This window comes from Ctenocephalides felis, unplaced genomic scaffold (assembly GCF_003426905.1).
Source record: "Ctenocephalides felis isolate EL2017-DRISC unplaced genomic scaffold, ASM342690v1 CF-g0.4_SCAFFOLD_01170, whole genome shotgun sequence".
Lineage (NCBI taxonomy): Eukaryota > Metazoa > Arthropoda > Insecta > Siphonaptera > Pulicidae > Ctenocephalides > Ctenocephalides felis.
The window spans coordinates 16,232,785-16,253,030 of NW_020537324.1; the positions used below are offsets into that span (position 1 = coordinate 16,232,785).

The window sequence follows — 20,246 nt, forward strand, 5'->3', positions numbered from 1 at the left end:
GAAATTGAAAATTTCTGAACATAAATAAAAATTCTTGTAAATTTGAAGAGAAAAATTGCTTTGTTTGAGGTTGAAAATGTATCTCAAAAGTATATGGTGATACAATGTTAAAAATGAGACAATTAGAATGCTGGTACTAATTCCTTAACGTGCATTGATTTTAACACCAGGTCACCAGCATCATGATTGTGCAATATATAGCAACAAAGTCTTTTAAATTAGTGATCAATTAAATTAAAAATTTTACAGTATTATTAGATATTGCACAGGTCGTTCTACTGAAATCAACTGAAATTCTTCTCCACCATTTGACTAAATAAAAGTCTTCTCAAAAATGATTTGTGTAAACAATGAATCCCTGTCTGTATTTTTGCATAAGTCTAAGTTTACGGATACGCAAATATGAAAAATCTGTGTAAGATTCGATGGAAGCGCGTTCATATATAAATATAACGCTGATGGTCACCAATTGTCAATTGTACCATTGTGCCGACAAAAGGACTTTGTAATATTGTGCAAATAGACCTTGTTTTTTGTATAAAGTGCACGAATTTTTTTTACTCGAGTTGGTCAGTGATCCGCTTTGTTGATATTTATAAATTATTCATTGTGATTTAAAAATAGTGCAAATTGTAATCATGAAGACATTCGTCATAGCCGCTATGGTAAGTTTAAGTGTAGTAGTTGTTTTTACCTTTTTGAAAGTGATCACATCATCTTTTTGGTCGTTTTAGAACGTCAAATTAAGTTTATTACGTCAAAAGAAGTTGTGTAAGAATTGATAATTTTTAAGATACTTATTTTGAATAATAAAAATTAGAGCAGCTTTGCGGATAGAATTTACATAATTTAGTGCTATGATCACTTTAAAGTTAAAATGGAGAACATCCATAATGTTTAGTTGGTAATAACAGACATATTTTGTCATGAAAATATATGTTTCTCTGTCTAATATAGGTCAATGGTTTTCTACATTAAAAGCTTTAAAAATATCAATAATGACTCTTATAAGAATTCAATGCAAATCCAATAATACAGCAGTTAGAAGAAATCACTGTCAATATGAAATAATTCTAAATTCGGAATGTTTCGATTATTATGAAACTTATGAAAATATAAAATCGACATTTTTAGCAATTACCACTAACATACATATTTTCAATATGTTCAGGAGTAAAATTACATATCAAATTGATTTGTGAATATAAAAGAAAAGGCGGCTTTTGGATGTTTATCAGATATCATCAACTGGACATTCACATCCAGCTTCATAAAAGTTAAATAAATTATTTAAAATAAAATAATTTGCTAGTAATACTATATATAAAATGATAAAGTGTAACATTCCGGATTCTTATTAGAAAGTGCAGAAAGTCAAGTTTTCCTTTTTATCCAACAATAATTTTTACGTCTGTCCGAAATGAAAAACAAGTAAAACTTTTAATATAAAAATTAAGACTTCAAAAATACAGTATCATCTGACTATTTCCAGTGATTAGTCGACGATATCCTAATGTACAAATCATATGAACATAAAAAACAAAGTAGTAAATAAGTATAATTTTATATTCAAAGTTTTACTTTCGGACAGATTTAAAAATTATTGTCTAATAAAAAAGAAAATCAGACTATTCTGCACTTTCTAATAGGACCCAGAAATGTTACACTTTATCATTTAAATATAGTATTACTAGCAAATTAATTTATTTATTAATAATATAATATATACTTTTGCTTAGAATGTCAACCAAATTTATGGAATAAATCATTTTAATAATTTTTAGCTGAAGCTAAATGAGATGGCCACTTACGCAATTTCTTAAGATAAAAAATCGTTATTATGCTGTATTTTTATTTTAAGTAGATTAGGGGCTATTTATTTGATATTCAATAGCAATTTAGAAATATTATTTTACTTATAATTTACAAATAACAAACATATTGCAAAATTAAAGTTATACATTAGCTATATATTAGTTAAAGTTAAAAAATTAAAAAAAAGAAGTTTAACATGATATTGGCCCACAAGCACATAGCAGAAGGCAGTTTCACTGACCAACTTTTATGATCAGTATGGCTTATCACCTAATAGTTTATAGCTTTTACTAAAGCTAATTTATTGCTTTATGAGAAAATAAAGTGTTTTCATTTGCAATTCATTCCCAATAATATTCTCAAAATAATTATTTCTTATTTCAGCTGATATTGCAATCTTTCTATGTATTCGGCATGCCAGCCGAAACCCCTGAAAGTCATTTGACGTCACCATCTGATGCTGTCTCAGCATCAGGTGATGATTCACACCTGGATTCGACTACGCAAATAATTCATGATGATGATAAAAGAAAAACGATCGACGAAGCTGGAGAAATTGCAGAAGATCAAGTCGTGAGAGACCTGACTGGTAAACTTATTATTCAGTCCATCTGATAAATTATTAGGCAGATTGCTAAATTTATTTTAACACTGTACGAGCTTTGTGACACTAATAACCGCGGTAATAATTAATAATTCTCAATAATTTAATTCAAGGTGATAAAACACTGGATGTCGTCTATAGACGACACTCGTGCACGCAGATCGTAACGGCAACGTCGATCGAATATACCAATAATTATCATAAAATGATAAATTAGCATAAAATAAGAACTTTCATTTCTATTTTTCGCTTTATTTTTTTATCAATATTCGAGAACTTGAAATGTTCTGATCGCTATTAAAAATGAGAATATAAAATAATCTCGAAAATATGTCCATTATAATATAAACAATATTCAAGAACTTCTTGGAATTGATGAATAGAAACCTTTTTTATGTCCTTTACTAAGCTCGAGTAATGTTTGTATTTATTTTAAAACACTTAAACCGTAAAAAGGCAATAGCCAAACTCGTAAACATGCCCAAAATGAATAGTTCAAAATTACCGATATTGACTTCTCAAGGAAATTTTACGCATCATATTTCACATACACAATATTTTGGTTTTCTCTTACCAGATGTGTAAAAAATAGTCATAAAAAATACCCGACACGACGTACTTAGAATTTTGAATGTAATTTTAGGAATGATTTTTGTCTCAAAATATTACGAAATATTTCTTGGAATAGAATAAATCACTTCAAGGTAAATATTAGTAATGACTAAATGAAAATAATCATCGAATTTTAAGTATTATGTATCAAAAATAAAGTAATAATAAGAAGCTATTGTTTTTAACTGAAACTCTATTAAATATAAATCATTTATAAAATATAATAAATACATATATTTTTTGTCATGATTAAAATAAACTCATTAATCAAAATTAATGTAGAATATAACTTGAAAACCAATAGGTAAAAATTATAATGAAAAATATATTCCATATTTAGCTTCAGGGAAGGCACGTCTAGCGCTTTCGGAGATACATTGAAAAAAGTAAAAAAAAAGCGATTTGGTGGACAAAAATGATTATTAGACAAATGCACATTAAATTATCAGATATTTTATAGAGATTTTAATAATAAATAGAAATTTTGTTTGCATTTTTATGGTATGTTCCGTACCAAGGTTTATAATGTTTAACTAAAAAAAACTTTATGTATGATTTAAAATATCGGTCAAAAAATTCAAATAGGAAACTATTTCCAAAACAATTCACTTGTACTATTTTAAGACTCAGTGTTTCGTATGTGGAAATGAGACAAAAACATGATTTTTCCGTAAAATATGGGTTTATTTTTAATTTTTAAAATTGACCTCTTCTTCTGATCATCATCAGTCACAAACAATATATTTTTGTCACAAATTTTAAAAAAATTGAGCCTGTAGGGTTAAGGCACGATGCCATGCATCACTAGTTTTATTATATTTTGTGTAATATTATAGTCATGAATGTCACATAATGTTTTTTAGCAGTTGTATCAGGGAATTAAAAAATGGTTACAAGACAAGAATTTCAACAAAGATAGGTAGATTTAATGAATTAACTGCACAACTAAAACAAGTTGAGCAAAATTGGCCAATTAAAGGTTTAGGAACTAATTTTCGCAAAAATCTAAATAATTTAAATGAAAAATATGCTCCATATTTAGCTTTTGGGAAGGCACGTCTAGCGCTTTCGGAGATACATTGAAAAAAGTAAAAAAAAAATGCTAATTGGTGGTCAAAAATGATTATTAAACAAGTGCACATCAAATTATCAGATATTTTATAGAGATTTTAATAATAAGGGAAATTTTGTTTGCATTTCTAAGGGTTCCGTACCAAGGTTTAAAATGTTTAACCAAAAAAACTAAATTTTTAGTACGGAAAGCTCCAGCAATTTGCCTTAATGCACGATGCCACAAGTCTTATCATATTTTGTGTAAAATTATAGTCATGAATTAAATAATAATCTTTAACAGTTGTAGCAAAAAAGTTGCAAAACAAGACTTTCAACAAAGTTATGTAGATTTGATGTGTTTACTGCACAAAGTTGAGCAAAATTGACAAATTAATGGTTTAGGTCCTAAACCTTTGCTTCCTAATCTTTAGGAACTAATTTTCGCAAAAATCTAGATAATTTCCTGATTAACTGTTATGTAATTCCTTTTCAACTCTCTACTATCAATTTTCTAAATTTTATAATTTTTTTAGGGGAAAGTGACGTAGAAAGTGCCGATGGTAACGATGGCATGGACACTGCCGAAAGCGCTTTGGTCTTCCGACCTTTGTTTGCTTATAGGAAACAGTTGATCAGGCGCGAAAGAATCCGGGCTCAGAGGAGAGCAGAAGCCTGCAAACACTAAAATTAATTGTAATTGTAATAATTCGATATTTATAAAAATAATTACTGATAATTTTAATTTTTAACTTCTTACTTTATAATTAACAAAAATACTCTTTCCAATCTTATAAATACTTAAGTACTGATTAATTTATTATTTATTTCTCATTATACGATTATTACTGTACTGAAAATACTGTGTAAGATTTTTATATATAAATAAAGAAAAATGAAATACATTTTTTAAAATTTATAACAACGTACAATATATTCTTTGTCAGGATGAATCTTAGAAATTGACTCTCGTTTGAAGTGCATCACTCTCTATAATTGTATATACATATATCAACTTTTTTATGAATAAAATGACCTTTCAAAACATGTAAAAAATATTACTTCTCTCGTTTTTCAATACCCTCGTCTTTCACATGTTTCAATGGCAAAATTAACATGTTCCAGAACACCCAGTTCCATTCACAAAACTGAATAATTGTAATTTAATTTTTGCTTAAATATATACTTTGGTATATTACTAATTAGCGTGAAAAATTGGCTCGAAATAAATTGATTTAAAATATTTTTAATATATTTTTATATATTTAATAAAGAATATAGACAAAATAATAGATATAAGTAGCATTTGGCTTCAAGAGAAGTTGTATGAACTTCCCATGGGTAAATAATCGACTAAATCGAAGTTGAGAGTATAGCAATTCAGATGAAAATTTTAATCAAATATTTCAAAATTTATATTTATTTGTTATTATTATTAAAGTTAGTTATTTATTTTTATTTATTTTATATTTTTGCCTTTACTTTACATTATAGATTTGTTTAGATTATGTTCTCACTGTAGCTCATAGAATTACTTACTTTATTCTGATTGTTACATACAAATTTAATAAAAAAAATTCAAAATTAACATTTTCGCTTCCACTAACAAACTAATAAATGCAATTTTCAATTGATATATTTCTTACAGACTCATAATATATGCTGTTATATAATATCTGTAATTGTATTAATTATAGTGCACAAACACGAGCTTATATCCTAAAAGCACTACCCATTATTCCTAACTTCATGAATTCTTATAATTCAATCATTTTTGTGAGAATATAATATTTTATAATGTTCGTTTAGAGCAGTGATACCCAAAGTGGTCCATATGAATCCCCAGGGTCCATGACAACTTTCAAGGGGTTCACGTCAAAGACAATTATGGACGAAAAAGAATTATGGAGATCCACAATGGTGGACCACAACAAACCTCGTTAATATCTATTGTATCATTATTATGAAGTCAATTAATAAATAACTTAACTTGGATTAGTATGTTTACTTCGAATGTTTAATATTAAACGTTAGTACAAACACAAATTTATAAAAAGATCAATATCGCCTAATAAGGGGTCCATGGCAAAGTCTATGACCAAGACCTATGGTTTAAATTCTAAACTTTACAATATGAACTCTATATCTGTGTTAAGTTGCATTAAAAATGAAAAAATAATTACTGCCAAACGACTCGATCTACGCCAAAAACAAATCACCATGATTTTAAATAATATCTTTCAAACGGTTTTTGAATTTTCAGTTCAGGAATCTATTTCGTAGACGAAAAATCTTTCGATTTTCAGAAATCCGATTTTTGCAAATCTAGCCAACTCAGTTCTGAACTAGATGTTTTTTTGAGAAAATGCCGAATGAGGTTTTTCTTCATATATACAAACACTTTTTCCAATTTTGGTCACAAACGATAAAGAATGATTTTAACCGTTGAGAAAACATTAAATTAGCAAGTGGGATTTTCTGGCAAAAACATAACATCCTCTTCGACTAGTTATTCAAATCAAGAATTTTAATTGTCTAATTTCAGCTTAAACATTTTAATATAAGAAGGATAAATTAGACTTAATGAAATTTTTAATAAACTTCAAACTTAAGTCAGATCAGTATATCGTTCTGATTTTTCTTATATCTTCATAATTTTTTTTACGGATGTAATATTATATTCCATTGTTCCGTTTTATGTGAGTTATTGTATTCTGATGAATCAATATTGAATCAATCAATTATCTCAATTAGTCTTTAATATTGATAATTCCAAAAGTAGCCAAGAATGCACGCTGCTAATTTAATTAAATTATATTTATTTAAACTAATCTTTATGACAAATGCGGAAAATATTATCATTGTTTTGCGAATGCTTACTCATTTTTATTTAGTTATATGTTTAGCTCAATTTAATAAAAATGTTTAATATAAAAATTAAAACTACACTATACCATTATACGGAATTTCTTTCTGAATATAAAAATTTAATTTTAAATTTATAGACAAAGTTATCAGTTACTTGATTTGCAAATAAATTATATCGGAATTAATGTTTTTTGTTTTTTTTTTTTTGACACTAATAACAAAAACTAGCTTAATTGCTAGGTTCAGTAATTTTATATTTTTATAATCATTATTATGGGTGTATATTGAAAACGGGTAAAATTATTTTGCATAATCCAAAAATAGAACAGGTACGTATTCAAAATTAGCTATAATAAAAATGCTATAATTTAATTTCAAAAATAAACAATACTAAACGTGATGTCAAATAAAATTGACATAAAATCCATCTGTACACTATATTAATTTCGTTATTGATATTTATAGTGCATGATACTTCTCAAACAAAGATTTATATAGATTTTTGCTTATTTTAAATGTTATTTTTAATTTTAGTTAATCTATTTATAACAGTGCTATGCCAAGTTCGGCTTGTGGCCCCGATTGCTCTCACACACGTGTACCAGAGTGTAACCGAGATAATAAATATTCAAAAATGGCTTGGAAGGCGGCTGACATATTATTTTTGGTAATTGTAAAAATAATTTATATTATAAGCCAGTGAAAAATTGTACTAATTATTTGAAGAACTTAACGCTATCAGACAAAATATAAGAATAAAATGAATTTTGGAACAAATATTTACAGAAGCAAAGTCAAAATAGCGCTGAATATTTGCATTGTCATGATGAAAATTATGAATTGATTCTCGTTTGAAGTATATCCTTCTCCATAATTGTAAATATATCAATTTTCACGGTGTCTATGTTCCTTTTTTGAATTTAAGAACTTTCAAAACATGTAAAAAATATTACTCGGGGTTTTCAATACCCTTGTCTTTCAATGCCAAAATTAACATGTTCCAGAACACTCAAGTTATTCACAAAACTTTAAAATTGTAATTTAATCTTTGCTTAAGCATTTACTTAGGCGAATACTTTTTTCCTAGAAATCTCTTCAAAAATTTAGAATATTAGATTTACTATAATTTTAGAATTTATAATAATCCTTCTTGGTTTGTTGTAGAACCCACTAAATACTGTTTTGTTTTTTGATATTGCTCTAAAAAAAACTATTAAATATTTTCACAAATTAATTTTCACCGTAGGTTGATAATGTCAAATAATTTTAAAACACTAAGCAAAAACAAGAAGATCTATATATTCTTAGAACGAAATTAAAAAAAAAAGTTAGATGGAGTACTCAGCATGCTGCTGCTGTTATATTAAATATTAGACATTATTATTTATTAACTAATCTAAAGCATTTTATATATAAGATAATAATAAATAAATTTATTTACTTATAATTTGTTATAGTGCCTAAGCAAGCCAATATTCTGGATGATCGATGTAGCCAACAATCCAACAGTTAGAAATGCATGTTGGATTTTCTCACAATTATTATTAGAAATCACAATGACGCTTATTTTAGCTGGAGTCAGTGCTTTACTCTCATTATGGTCAGTAAATTAATATAATTTATTAATTTTATCAGTATTATTTTTAGGCTTTCCTAATCATAGGTTTGAAACAGAAACTTGTTATTTTGTCGCATTGAATTGTTCAATAGAATTTCGGTTCTTTAGTTTCGTATACTAAAATATTTATAACCCTCCCTTAATAGTCATAAAATTCTTTTCAATTACAATTTGCCATAAAAAGCTTTACAATTTGGTTACAAGTTTACGTATTGTTCCTGAGACCCATAGTTTGCAAAATATAATACAAACAGATGTTTGTTACTTTTACCCAAAGACATTTATGGAACGGAAATTTTGTTTGTGACCTTGGGTTTTCATTATTTGTCAATATGCTAGTAAATTTAATCATATGAGTATAATACATAAAATACATAAAAGTTAAATTAATGCTGCTAAAAGAATAGTTAATTTGACAACTTAATATACTATTAAGAAGTAGTGAAGTTCATAGTCATAAACATATTAATTTTAAATCCAAAGTAATTCATACAATTATATAAATTTTTTTTTTCAAATTATGTTTTGTTCAATTTCATAACTTTAATTATTAGGATTAATAACGTTCTAATTATAATATTGCAAGTTTTATAATAAAAATCTATTAATGTGTGTAATTAAGGTGATCATCTCAACTGAACTCATTTACTGAATTTTCCACCTTTTTTTCTCAAAGAAGTCTCTTTTTAATTCCTGTACTTTGAAAATACCCATTTATTTAATAAAATATATTTTCAGTTAATGAATTTGTAATGTAAGAAGTAAAAGATAACGTCATTATTGACCAACAACTTTGGAAAAATAAAATCTGACAAAACATATCCGACATGGAATTTTTAAAATTTTAATAGAAATTTTCTTAAATTATCCAGGCACTAATACGATCGCTGAAAGAATAGTTTATGAAATGATTATTGAAGTAGTAAAAAGTCACTACTTTCTGCAAAATTGTTATCTTTTGTCTTCACAGTCAGTTTTAATATGCAAAATTAAAGTTGTTCGGATGTGGCAACATTATTAGACAAATATCATTATGTACAAATTATTTATTAGCAAAAAATCCACTCCAAAGAAACATAAGTTTACAAAAAATTAAGTGCTGATGATATGATATGATGTTTTCTTTATATATGAAATATTTACAAATTGCACTCTTTCTAAACAAAAATAGTTGGTCACCTTAGTCTAATCCTATATCCGAATAGAAAAATATAAATAAATATAAATATGCAAGATAATAATTGGAATGTCAAAGATCTACATATGCCTCTAAGGCTTAGATCTCTGTAGATCTTTAACATTCCTATTATGATCTTACATATTTATATTTATTTTGTTATATTTATTATTATCTTTCACTTATTGCTTTTATTCTACTTTATTGTTTTTCTAGTATTGTTTTCATTATTCAGAAATTTTATTTATTTTATTTATTAATTTTATCATAATTATTATTTGCTTTTATTTTATATTATATCAACATACTACGGATATCATTTTATTGAAAATTATATCCTTTATTTTGTGCTCTTTTTATCAAATTTATATAATTATTCATTACTGTTACTAGATGTTAATTATGTAGCAGTTATAAGAAATATAGTAATTAAAAAATAATAATAATAATAATATTTATATTCATTTATATTTTTCTATTCGGTTAAAGGGTTAGACTAAGGTGACCAACTATTTTTTGCTCAAAATGAGTGCAATTTGTAAATATTTGCTAGATAAAGAAAACACCATAAGCCCTTAATTTTTTGTAAACTTATGTTTCTTTGGAGTAGATTTTTTTGCTACACAGTGGTTGGGGGGAAAATACCCCAAATGGGGTTAATAATTTTTGGATGTAAAAAGTACGTATTTTTAATTGATATTTACTATATTTGCTACGTAGTATGGAAGTAATCCTCCTTTGTCATGGGGGAATGTCATCTTAGACAAAAATATTTTGGGGTAATCATTAAAAAAAATTCCCTAGCGCTGCTCTAAGCTAAGGTAAAAATGCGAACCTCAATATTGTTATTTATAAACATTCCAGTATTTCAAAGCACATTAATAATTTTTTTGTGAGTAGTATTTAATTGCTAATATTTTTATAAAATTTCTCAGGTTTTTGATAGAAGAATATATGAATGAGCACATTATTAATTTTTTGTTAATTGCTAATATTTTTATGAAATTTCACAGGTTTTTGATGGAAGAATATATGAATGAGCAATCGAACGAACTAGAGGCTTCAATTATTCGAAGCCAACATGAATGTACGGCGACGGAGCAGATTGCGGAAAGTCCGAGCGGAATTCACGGAACAATCAGCTTCAAATGCAAAACGCATCACCGCCGAAATAACGAACCCATTTGCTCAAATGGCGATGGACCCAAATGCGAATGAATAGTAGATCATTTTGATAAATATAAAAATTTGAAAAAACTTGGATTATTCAAAATTAGGCGTATTTTATGTGTGAGCAACGATTTGTTACTTGTTGACTTTTGTACCCCTGAATTATATAATTTTAAATTTATTAAAATAGAGTAAAATATACTAATATTCGTTGTTTTATTCAGAAAAATTTCATGTAAAAAATTAAGTCGATTTTTCGAAATACATTGATATTTTAAAGAAAATTAAATTGTATCTTATAAGACAGGGCTTCTCAAACTTTTGTCCTCCGGGACCACATTTACGATTGCAAGTTTTCTATAGATATAAAAAAATAAATTAATATTTTTAAATAATTTGTATATTTGGTAATAATATACTTATACATCCAAAACTATATAGTTTAAGAATTTGTTGAGAACACAAAAATCAAGACGTGATGTTATTAAACGATATAAATATCTGACATTAAAATCACTTGCGACCCCAGAATTTTTCCCCGCGACTCCATTTGAGGTCGCGACCCATAGTTTAAGAAGCCCTGTTATAAGATACTATTAAATTTTCTTATGATAGTATGTTATAATAATACATTTTATTATAATAGTATCTTATAAGATCCTATTTAATTTTCTTGAAAATATTAATGTATTTCGAGAAATCCACTTAATTTTTTGCATGGAATATGGCATAAACATATGGAATAAATATATGGAATAAACATTTTATAAAATATTTTAGTAAAATGTTTGTGTATTATGTTCAGATAAATAGAGTTGATTTTAACTTACTCTATAGTTATGAATGTTTTAAACAAAATAAGTGTTTTAAATCATAATTGCATGATTTTCAATCATAATATAATTTCATAAAAAAAATCTAAGCATAACGTCTCCTTCATCTATGCAGAGATCTTCATCAAGAAATTACTTCAGATTTTGTTCAAAAAGTATAAGTAATTTAATAAAGCTCAATCTAAGATTGGTCAAGGTAGGTATTTAATCTGAATCCATGTGGTTTGAAACCACATTTAAATTATTTTGATGCCACCTTTAAATATTTTTGATTTACCCAAATTAAAATAGATTTATTACTATTATTGCTTAGATTACAATCTGGGAATTCTAAATTTTTCAGATAATTTGTAATTTGTTAAATAATTCCTTGATTAAAATCTGGAATTGGCTTTCAAAAACATCGGAAACAAAATTACATACACTATATTCTTCATTACAAACCAAGATATATGTATTAAATTATATTATTATATATTTGTAGTTTATTAAGTGTTATGTATATATGCAAAGCTATCTATGAACTCTTAATACTCTAATTTTCTCATATATTAGTAATTATCTTTAATAGTATTATCTTTAGTTTAAAATGTAATTATATCATTCAAATAAATAAATATTTTTGAAAACAAAAAAATGCCCTATTTTTGAGTTTTATATTTAAAACATCCGGTTAAACAGTTAAAAAATTGTGCTAATACGCCTAAACTTTCTGTTATTAGAGAATTCACAATAAAGCTAAATCACTTATAAATAATTTTTGTAAATCCATAATTTTAGATAATCTTTTATCATGAATTACTATGACCTATTTCCAATTAGTTTACTTTATTATTGAATTTTATCTACATCCGCGTTAATACTTCGCAAAGCCCCAAGGTAGAGATTTAAGAATTTAGCAGAAATTCTTCATACAAAAATGTCGTTCGAAATCACTTTCATTGTCAAAATATAACCCTATATACACTTTCACTGAATACCGTTTGTTTAGGCAAAGTAGGGATATACTAATTACAGTATATATATTTGTTCAAGCAAAATTAAAATCATTACAATTGATTTGTTTAGTAAATTACATACAGTAGATTAAATTTACAAAATGGTTAAGCCGGCAATTATTCTGTTGGTGAGTTGAATGTTCAATATATTGAAATAGGGCAGTTGTGGTGAAATTTAAATACTTTGTGCAGTTTTAGTGTATGCAAAAATCACAATGTTATTCGAATAATAAATAAATAAACAAATTACGGTTTATAAAAGATAAAATAACGATTTTTCTGGAAAATTTGTGGATAAATCATGAGCAGTTTGTTTGAAAACTAGAGTAACTGTTCTAAGAAAACACCTGATTAATAATATGCAGTTTTTTAAATTAGTTTCAAACAATTTTAATATTGTTCAATAGTAGAATAAAAATATAAATAAATTCTCACTTTTATTGCCATTGATGATGATCATGAAGTAAAATATTTAAACGTATAATTTAAGAACTTTTTGATCTAATAGAACTTGATGTGTAGTCAAAAGATTACAGATTCATAAATATATAAATATAAATAATAAAATAAATGTAAAATAATATATGTATATATGATACATATACATATATTCTTGTAAATTAAAATATTTACTCACAAAATTTATTCCTCCTTTGCCAGGCGATCGTCGCAATTGCAGTGTTACCTCCTAGGACAAGCTCAACAAAAGTTCTTTTGGCAAAAAAAGCAGCTTTAGTGGCAGTACCCGTAACAAAAGCTCTTAAGACAAAAGCTGCGCTTGTTAAAACAGCAGTAAAGTTGCCTGTGGAATTATTCAAGAGCAAAGTTAATACGGTTTCCAAAGTGATTAGAGAAGGTAAATAGACATACTATAAACTGTATTGTAAATAACAATCAAATAGCACAAATAGGTAAATGTAATCCTAATCTTATTGTTAGGCTATAAAATCTATTTTAGAAGTTGTGCGCTTTATAAAATTCTCCAATTAATTTATAAGTAGGCTTCGTGATATGTCGCTTACTAGCACATGTGCAGTGATTATTCTACTTTTAAATTATATTATTTTCAAAGTAATACTTTACTTTTCTTCCCCCCAGGTCCCCTTTCCAAGCTAGGAAAAGGTGCACCAGTAGCCGCAGCTGTAGGTGCAGCAGCAGCATCACCTTTGGCCGCCCTCACAGCCCTCACCGCTGGGCCATCAGTAATCTATGGCCAACCTGTCCCAGCCTTCAACATCCAATTCCCATACACAGATTATTACAGCAGTGGTTGGGCATCTCCATCAGTAGAACGAGTTCCAATTGCCGACGAAAATTCGGCAAAATCAGTAAACATAGGTAGTGGATTAGGCGCTGTTGTTGGTGAAGCTACATCTGCAGGATTAAGGACTTTGACTAATGTTGCTAGCACTATATCAAATGCTGCAGGTACTGCTGAAAATTTGCAAAGGCAGTTTATTAAAAGGCTGCAAGAAAACCCTGTTGTTAGTTTGGTGCAAAACACTTTGAATCCACCTCCAAAGCCCGCTCCAGTTTCATACAAGTAAGTAAAATTAAATAATCATGATATTAATGATTACATTGTTTGTGTCAATAATAGAATACAAAATAAAGTATTTAACAATATCGCTAATATATATCAAAATGTGGTTGATTTATCACATAATTTTATGCAAAAACAAATTTTATTTTAATAATTACTATATATAATTTTTTAAATTTTTCCTATATATATGTATATATATATATATATATATATATATATATATATAAATATATGTTTTCAAATTTTATCTATGATGGCCACGCTCTAGATAGATTACTGCTATTTTAGTTAGTTCGAACAATAATAAATTTATAAATGCATGGTTTTCTTAATTCGATGATTTCGGTCATATTTTCCGCTTCGCAGATGCTGCCTTATATTTATCATTCAAGATTCATCATATTAATCTATTTATAATACTGAAATTTTAGTATTTCTTGATTTTTTTACCCAGCTACTGGCCAAAATTAGGATTCAGTGAATACCACACTATCCAGTACCATCCAACTTATGGACATCCTGAACCTGTTTACGGTTTACCACCAGTCGCACCTTATCCTGACCAAAAACCGATACCAGAAGTAGAAATAACCACGACAACTACACCTGCACCAGAAACTACCACAGTCACACAAGAGCCTCCAACTTATGGTCTGCCAGCTGAATTTTATGGTCCTCCGTTTGTTGGTCAACGTACATTCTTTCCATATTTGTAAAATAGAATATAGTTGTCTACAATTTAATATAAGCATAGATTAATAATTATTTGAATATCTAAAATACCTATAACAATTAGCCAGAAAGACCAGTAACAGAATTGCAATTATTGATGAATTTTACCACATATTTATGAACCATTCTGTTAACTAATTGTAAACAATCTATGAAGATTAGTATCTGAAAAACAATTTATGTATAAGTATTATTTAAAAATAATTTAGTGTAATTTATTAGTTAATTAGATGAGTTTGTTAGTAGTAAAAAATGTTTTTAAAATGTAATAATTATTTCTGCTAATATAAAGAAAAATGTTTTCTTATGAACCAATTACATCTGTAAAAGTATACTTGATTTGTATTATATTCAAAAATATATTTATTTATTCTTATTAGATAATTTTCATTATTAGAATTAATTTGATCAAATCATTTATTATCAAATATAGATAGGCCAACCGATGGGTTGCTTTCGAAAAAGCGACATTAAGGAGATGTTTCATCACAGAACATTATACAACTTAAGTCCTGATTGGAGTTCGAAAATGAGAAATATATATATATATATATATATATATATATATATATTAATAAGCAACTAAATCAATCTAAATGTTTCTACTTTTACTAAACTGTTGCATTGTCTATTATTAGTAACACAAATAATTAGTAAAATAAATAAGGCCAATGCTGCTGCAGTGATAAGACTGCATATGAGGGTCAATAAGTTCATTTGCAGTATTTCTCGTGAAACCAGTGTCTTGCAAATTTGTGATCAGAATTATTAAATTGAAAACTTTATCTTCTAAATGATGGTCAATGTTATATAATTAAATTTTATAAGATAGTTTGTATTAAATTTTACGACGTTTTTCTAATTTATTAATAAACATTAATTGATATCAAAGTAGAGTAATCGATGCATAATATTATTTTAACTACTTCTCTGGAATACAAATTTATTACTAAATATCGATTTCAGTTACAAGCTGATCAGTAGTATATTTTCTGTGGTCAATCACCGGTTAGAAAATTGCCATCATGTCAACTAAAATCGTAAGTTGGTATTACAAATTAATATTATAATTTTTATCATTCAAATAATTTTCTAATTTTAATTTAACGAAGGCCTTCTGACGATCCATATAATAAAGCAGTAATTATTTAAATCTAATCTTTAGATGACTGATGATGGTTTTATTGTTTAAAAATATACTAATGTGCCCTTGATATTAGTAAGTAAGTAAAATCGATCAAAGCAATTCATTTGAAAGACAAATTTGAAATAAATTTTACTAATAAACATTATTATCTTTTTCTGATTATCAATATTTTTATGTTACTGAGACTTCTTAAAAATAATTTAATATTTTAATTCTGTCTCCAAGTATTATCAAAAACATTTATTTAGGAGAAGGAAACATCCCATATCACCAAAACGTAAAAATAATTAAAAATTAAACAATAAATATTTTTGTATAAAAATGAGGTCCAGAAATAAATAATCATTAATACATTAACTATCCAGAAAATTGGGACAATATATGTGAGTGTTTATCAACGTAAGTGTATGTGTATTTTTATATTACTGAGACTTCTAAAAAAATAATTTTATTTTTTAATTACGTCTCCAAGTATCATCTTAAATTTCAAATTATATTTCTCGCCTGAAATCGTTTATTTAGGAGAAGGAAACATCCTATATACAGAAAACGTAAAAATGAAGCATTTAACAAATATTTTTGTATAAAGAGAAGGTTTTTAGTTCAGAAATGGAAAATCATAAATACATTAACCATCCAGAAAAATTGGGACAATATATGTAAGAGTTATTTCAAAATATTCTAATTTGGAAGTGTGGTCGTCCCTAATCAATAGATCTGTTTTTCCATAATAACAATTAAATGCAATTAAATAGTTTGAACTGAAAAATAATAAAGATTACATATCTGTAAAAAGAATTATTTTAAATGAATTTTAAATTTAATTTGCATAACGTTTTTAAAAAAATTCATATATTAAAAAAATCTTTAATTCAACATTATTACTCGTATATTTAATAACATGCTTAATTAATCGCATCAACATATTTTTTAATAAGGAAACGGAATAACATGAATTTTCTCATTTTGTTATGTAATGTTTCAGTAAAATGTGTAATGTTTTAAATAAATATGCACTTACCTATTTAAGGCCTAGCATAAAATTCAATGTAAATCCTTTTTCAGGTATTAATATCCGCATTGCTGTTGCTAATATCTTCCACTGCCGTCCAGGCCCAAGTATGCAGTTGTGTATGCATCACAATATGCTGCACGCCCGAGCAGCTTTCAACCCTCTCCTGTCCCCAAGCGCAGCAGCAGCAGACGGGACTGACTGTCCAAACTCACCCTCCTAAAAATAATGCTGAGGCTTACCTCGAATACATACAGGCACAAAATATTTTAAATCAGTACTTACATCAACAGCAGTTGCGGCAATACCAAAAGCTTCAGGAACAAAAATTCCTCTGGCAACAGCAACAATTGCTAAATCAGCAACAATCGGTAAACCAGCAACAATCGGTAAACCAGCAACAACCTCAGATTATCATCACGGATATACCAACGACCAATATTGCACAGACTACGTGGGCAGTTGATGTTTCTAAGAAATATTGTAAGTGGTGTTTTTTTTATACTCAAATCTTTATTTGTCTTTGATATCCAATTAATATCAATACAAAAATTCTATAAAAAAACATATACTTATATACTAATAGTCCAGTCATTTAAGCTTAAATTAGGTATGAATCTCGAAATTCGAGATACCCAGCTGTAAGTCTGTAAATACCCTAAAATAGCACCCTAAAAGTTGTCTCGAAACCTACATATGGTACGTACACCCTACCATATGTAGGTTTTGAGACAACTTTTAGGGTGCTGTTTTAGGGTATTTACAAACTTACAGCTGGTTATCTCGAATTCCAAGATGAACTTACTATAATGACTGAACTACAAGTTATGGTAGAATTAAGGGCAGTAAGGGGAAAGATAAGTAAGGTAAATAGGAAGCAATAGATAATTTAACATGATATTTATGGAAATTAAAAAGATAAATTATTGGTTAATTATGAAGTTTGGAAGTCTGTAATTATTATAAGTGGTGATTAATTCAAATAAATGAACTTAAATAGGCATTTTTCGACCAGAAGATTGTACCAAAATACAGGCGGAATGTTGAATGATTTTGAATATGTATAATTTTCTCTAATCTTTTGGAAGATATAATATACTCATTTAACGTAATTTCAAGATAACATTTATAAAACAGTACAGAAATACATAAACTTTATCATCATAAAAAGTTTTACCAAATCTCAAAACAAAAGTCAACAATCACAAAGGAATGGTCCGGCCGATCAGTTCTGGATGCTTATTCGATTATAAAGAAACGTCTGGGCCGATCGTCGAGCTAATTTAACGTGGTGAAATCGGTATAGACGTTTTTGAGAAAATTTCGAAGAAAGGTGAAATTTTGGCTCAAGCACACATACTTTTTCCAACTTTGATGTAAAACAGTTCAGAATGACGTAGAGAAAACATAAAATTCTCAAATATTATTAACCTTTACGTGGTTATAATTAAATAAATTAATATATATTTCTATTTCAGTATTGGCTCTAATATTGTCAGTTTGCGACGAAACTACAGAAATCGATTCCACCGAGAGTACAACACCAAATCCGTGTCTCCCAGCAGAACCTCCAGCCTCAAGAAGTGCCCCTGATAATCAATTGTGTGATTATTCAAAACGACCCCTTAAAATTTGTACTTTGGTTAAAAAGCAACTTCAAGATTTTATAAAGAGTTCTTTGACTTCTAATACTGCCCATACTAACGATTTGATTTTAAAGAGTAAATTTTTACAGGCTTTGATACCATGGTAATGTACTTGTAATACCATTTGATAATGTTATAGAACATTATCTTCACCTCTGATAAAACTTATAAATGAAGTAAAAATAAAATATTTTTATACCTCATATTTGCTTCTTGGTTTGTCGACAAAGCTCAGTTTGTGAAAATTATGATTTATATAAAATAAAATATATTATATTTGAATTTTAGTACTGATGGAAAATTAGTAAATAATATTTGTAAGAAAGTATTCATGTTAATAAAACTACTGACCAACTGCGATTACTCATATCGCATATATTCTGAATAATACAAAACATTAGAAATATATTTATAATTCGTGTAAAGTTATTTGAAATATTTAAGCAGTTCATGTTATTTAAAAAATACATTTCATTCATGTATTTTAAAAATATTTTTAATAACTTTGAAGGAGCGGTTGTCCAAAATCATATAATGGACGAAATGATAATGAAAATATAAATGTTAAAAATAAGTAAGAATGTAATTCTTATATAATAGTTTTTAACATTTTTGATTTTTTTCTAATTGTGCGAAAGTAAGAAATGTTCGCGAAAAATTACGCTCATTCATCTGCTCCCAACTATGCCAACTTATTTTTCAGTGCCACTTTTAATTTAAAAATATGATTTTAAAAGATCTGAGTTCGATCTAAAAATTCACACATTTTTAGATCGAACTTTTCAGAAAATAAATTAAAATCAATAAAAAATCCTGGCTTCATCAGTCGAATATAAAGTTATCTATTATCTTTACATCAAATATTAAACCCTGATTTCATAAATTTAGTAGACAAGTCTAAAATACGATTGGTATCTCACGAACGCAAAAATAATCTGATATTCCATCGACACAGGATATTTAAAGATAAATATTTTACTTTTTTGTCTCTGTCATTCAATCGAAGACAATTGCTATTACCAACGATTGCAATTTATAAAGGTGTTGATTTTCGATGATCATTGTTCATTTGTTCTTGGAAAGTCAAAGGTGTTGTGCTAATTAAACGAAATGCTCTTCAATATGTGCAGAATTAATCCAACTTATAGGATTTTGGTGAGAACAATAATTATTAATATATAATTACAATTATTTTTTATTTAATATTTTAATATTAGTTTGTATTACTGGTTTTAAACCTTGTTTTTCCTACCGTTGATACACATTCACCCCCGAATGGTTTTGAATGGAGTAAAGATCGGATTTTTGGATTAATTGGCCTGGTGTTTGCAATTAATTTTATATTATATTTATGTAAATATTTCAGGAAGTGATAATGTATTTTTTTACGGATTAATTACGAAGCGGTCCGGCCAATC

The 20,246-nt window shown here is 27.1% G+C and overlaps 2 protein-coding genes across 2 annotated transcripts; both read left to right on the top strand.

Moving 5' to 3' along the window:
• Window positions 1-507: 507 nt before the first annotated feature.
• LOC113366907 lies at window positions 508-4,769 on the top strand. The gene is made up of 3 exons (XM_026608553.1): window positions 508-665; window positions 2,200-2,404; window positions 4,618-4,769. Exons 1-3 carry the CDS (start codon window positions 639-641, stop codon window positions 4,767-4,769), a joined length of 384 nt encoding a protein of 127 aa, XP_026464338.1. The 5' UTR covers window positions 508-638.
• An 11,239-nt stretch (window positions 4,770-16,008) lies between these two features.
• LOC113366908 lies at window positions 16,009-18,935 on the top strand. The gene is made up of 3 exons (XM_026608554.1): window positions 16,009-16,063; window positions 17,236-17,665; window positions 18,661-18,935. The coding sequence occupies exons 1-3, from the start codon at window positions 16,049-16,051 to the stop codon at window positions 18,933-18,935; spliced, it is 720 nt and encodes a 239-aa protein (XP_026464339.1). The 5' UTR covers window positions 16,009-16,048.
• The last annotated feature ends 1,311 nt before the right edge of the window (window positions 18,936-20,246 follow it).

What these genes read in the sequence shown, in the direction of transcription:
- LOC113366908 (XM_026608554.1), top strand. An exon ending in TGATGTTTCTAAGAAATATT is followed by an intron (nt 17,666 to 18,660) that starts GTAAGTGGTGTT and finishes TTTCTATTTCAG; the next exon opens with TATTGGCTCTAATATTGTCA.
- LOC113366907 (XM_026608553.1), top strand. Translation starts at nt 639, where the DNA reads ATGAAGACATTCGTCATAGCCGCTATG. An exon ending in CATTCGTCATAGCCGCTATG is followed by an intron (nt 666 to 2,199) that starts GTAAGTTTAAGT and finishes TTCTTATTTCAG; the next exon opens with CTGATATTGCAATCTTTCTA. An exon ending in AGTCGTGAGAGACCTGACTG is followed by an intron (nt 2,405 to 4,617) that starts GTAAACTTATTA and finishes TAATTTTTTTAG; the next exon opens with GGGAAAGTGACGTAGAAAGT.